Source organism: Lactuca saligna, chromosome 8 (assembly GCF_052625555.1).
Source record: "Lactuca saligna cultivar CGN05327 chromosome 8, ASM5262555v1, whole genome shotgun sequence".
Lineage (NCBI taxonomy): Eukaryota > Viridiplantae > Streptophyta > Magnoliopsida > Asterales > Asteraceae > Lactuca > Lactuca saligna.
Window position 1 is genome coordinate 192,369,349 of NC_136424.1, and position 1,795 is coordinate 192,371,143.

At 38.9% G+C, this 1,795-nt stretch overlaps 1 protein-coding gene across 1 annotated transcript; it reads right to left on the reverse strand.

Moving 5' to 3' along the window:
* Positions 1-531: 531 nt before the first annotated feature.
* On the reverse strand, positions 532-1,215 carry LOC145010401 (uncharacterized). The gene is made up of 2 exons (XM_078968947.1): positions 957-1,215; positions 532-839 (listed from the first exon to the last, which is right to left on the reverse strand). The coding sequence occupies exons 1-2, from the start codon at positions 1,213-1,215 to the stop codon at positions 532-534; spliced, it is 567 nt and encodes a 188-aa protein (XP_078825073.1).
* Positions 1,216-1,795: the final 580 nt, after the last annotated feature.

The following is a 1,795-nucleotide window of genomic DNA, read 5'->3' on the forward strand; positions in this document are numbered from 1 at the left end:
ATTCAGTTCATTCATGAGTCTATACTATACATTACATGTTACATGAATACACTTACATGAGTACCATACTTGAATATATTACATGAGTACCTTTACGTAGATACATTTACCTGTATACACTTACATGAATACTTGTATCTCAATTCACAAGGATGATTTATTAGTACCTTCTGTGTAAATTGTCCTACCTATACAAGTTCAACGGGATATCTAGATGGGACTAAGCATTCCGAATCCCAGCTATTAGCAACATTGGTCGATGAACATCTACGGATGCCTACGGTTATTACTTATACTAGGAGTACCTTTACGGGACTAGCCATTCCTTCGGCCTATTGTCCGCTACAGAGGTTGATGAACATCTACGGATGCCTACGGTTAATACTTATATTAGGAATACTTTTACAGAACTAAACCCTTCCTCCCACCTGCTGTAGCTACAGAGGACCATTGAACAATCTACATATGCTCAAAGGTTATACATTTCACTAATCGCGATGTCGTGTTAATATTAATACAAAAGGATAGCAATTACATGCGTAGAGCTTCAACTTCGGGGTATAATGCGTAGAGCTTCAACTTCTTGCTCAAAACCATCTCCAACATGTCATAATTAGACAGCTCTAACAACTCTTGGGTTAATGGTTCAACAACATAAACAAAGCACAAGGATGAAACATCACTAAGATATCTCATAGAATCATAAATGTTAAAGCTTATTGTTTCACCATTAAATTCCATTGTTAAGCTTCCCGCATACACATCAATCTTTGTTCTATCCGTCTTCAAGAATGGTCTCCCAAGTAAGATTATACCCGATTTTGAGGATACTTGTTCATCTAGATCAATCACATAGAAATCCGTCATGAAGACCAATTGGTTCACTTGCACTAGGACATCTTCCAAAACACCTCTAGGAAAGACACTTGATTTATCCACAAGAGAGATTATGAAACCGGTTTCACTTAAGGGTTCGACATTCAATGATTCATACACCGAATAGGTGATGACATTCATAGAGGCATGAAGATCAAGCATAGCACTAATAAAAGTGACATCTCCAATCTTGCAGGGAACCGTGAACATTCTGGGATCTTTACACTTGGTTGGAAGCTTCCTTTGTAAAACCGCAGATGCATTTTCGTTCATTGAGATTTTCTCATTTCCTTTCAACTTTCTCTTGTTGGTGAAAAGCTCCTTAAAGAATTTTTGCATGTCTCGGAATTTGTTTGATTTCATCAAGTAAAGGAATGTTTACTTCCACCTTTCAGAAGGTGTCCAAAATCTCTTTCTCCTCCATTTTCTTGTTTGAGGTTGCAAGTCGGGAGGGGAATGATGGTTGAGTGGCTATTGGAGTCACTAGAGGGGTTGTCTTCTTTTGGGCTCCGGCTTGTGCATCATTCTTGACTATAGATTCTTTGATGGGAATGACTTCTATTTCTTCTTCTTCATCCATTGGTTTCTTCTTTGAACTACTTTCCCCGACTTGTTTGCATTTTTACAAGGTCACCATATTGACATTTGGGTTCTTTCGGTTTGAGAAGTCAATTTCCCACGGGACTCCAACTTGCTTATGGATGTAACTATATCTCCCATTTGTGCTTCAAGGATGGAGATACTAGTTCTTATCTCTTTTTGGAATTGGTGGGGTACTAGTAGCCAGGGATTTGACAATGTCTTCAAGAGACATTCCAAAGCTACCTGGTTAGGATTGAGGAGGTTTCTGGTGATGTGGAGGGTGTGGTTTGGGTTTATAATGTGGTTTTGGGTGTTGGTAGTGAGGTTGTTGTGGTGG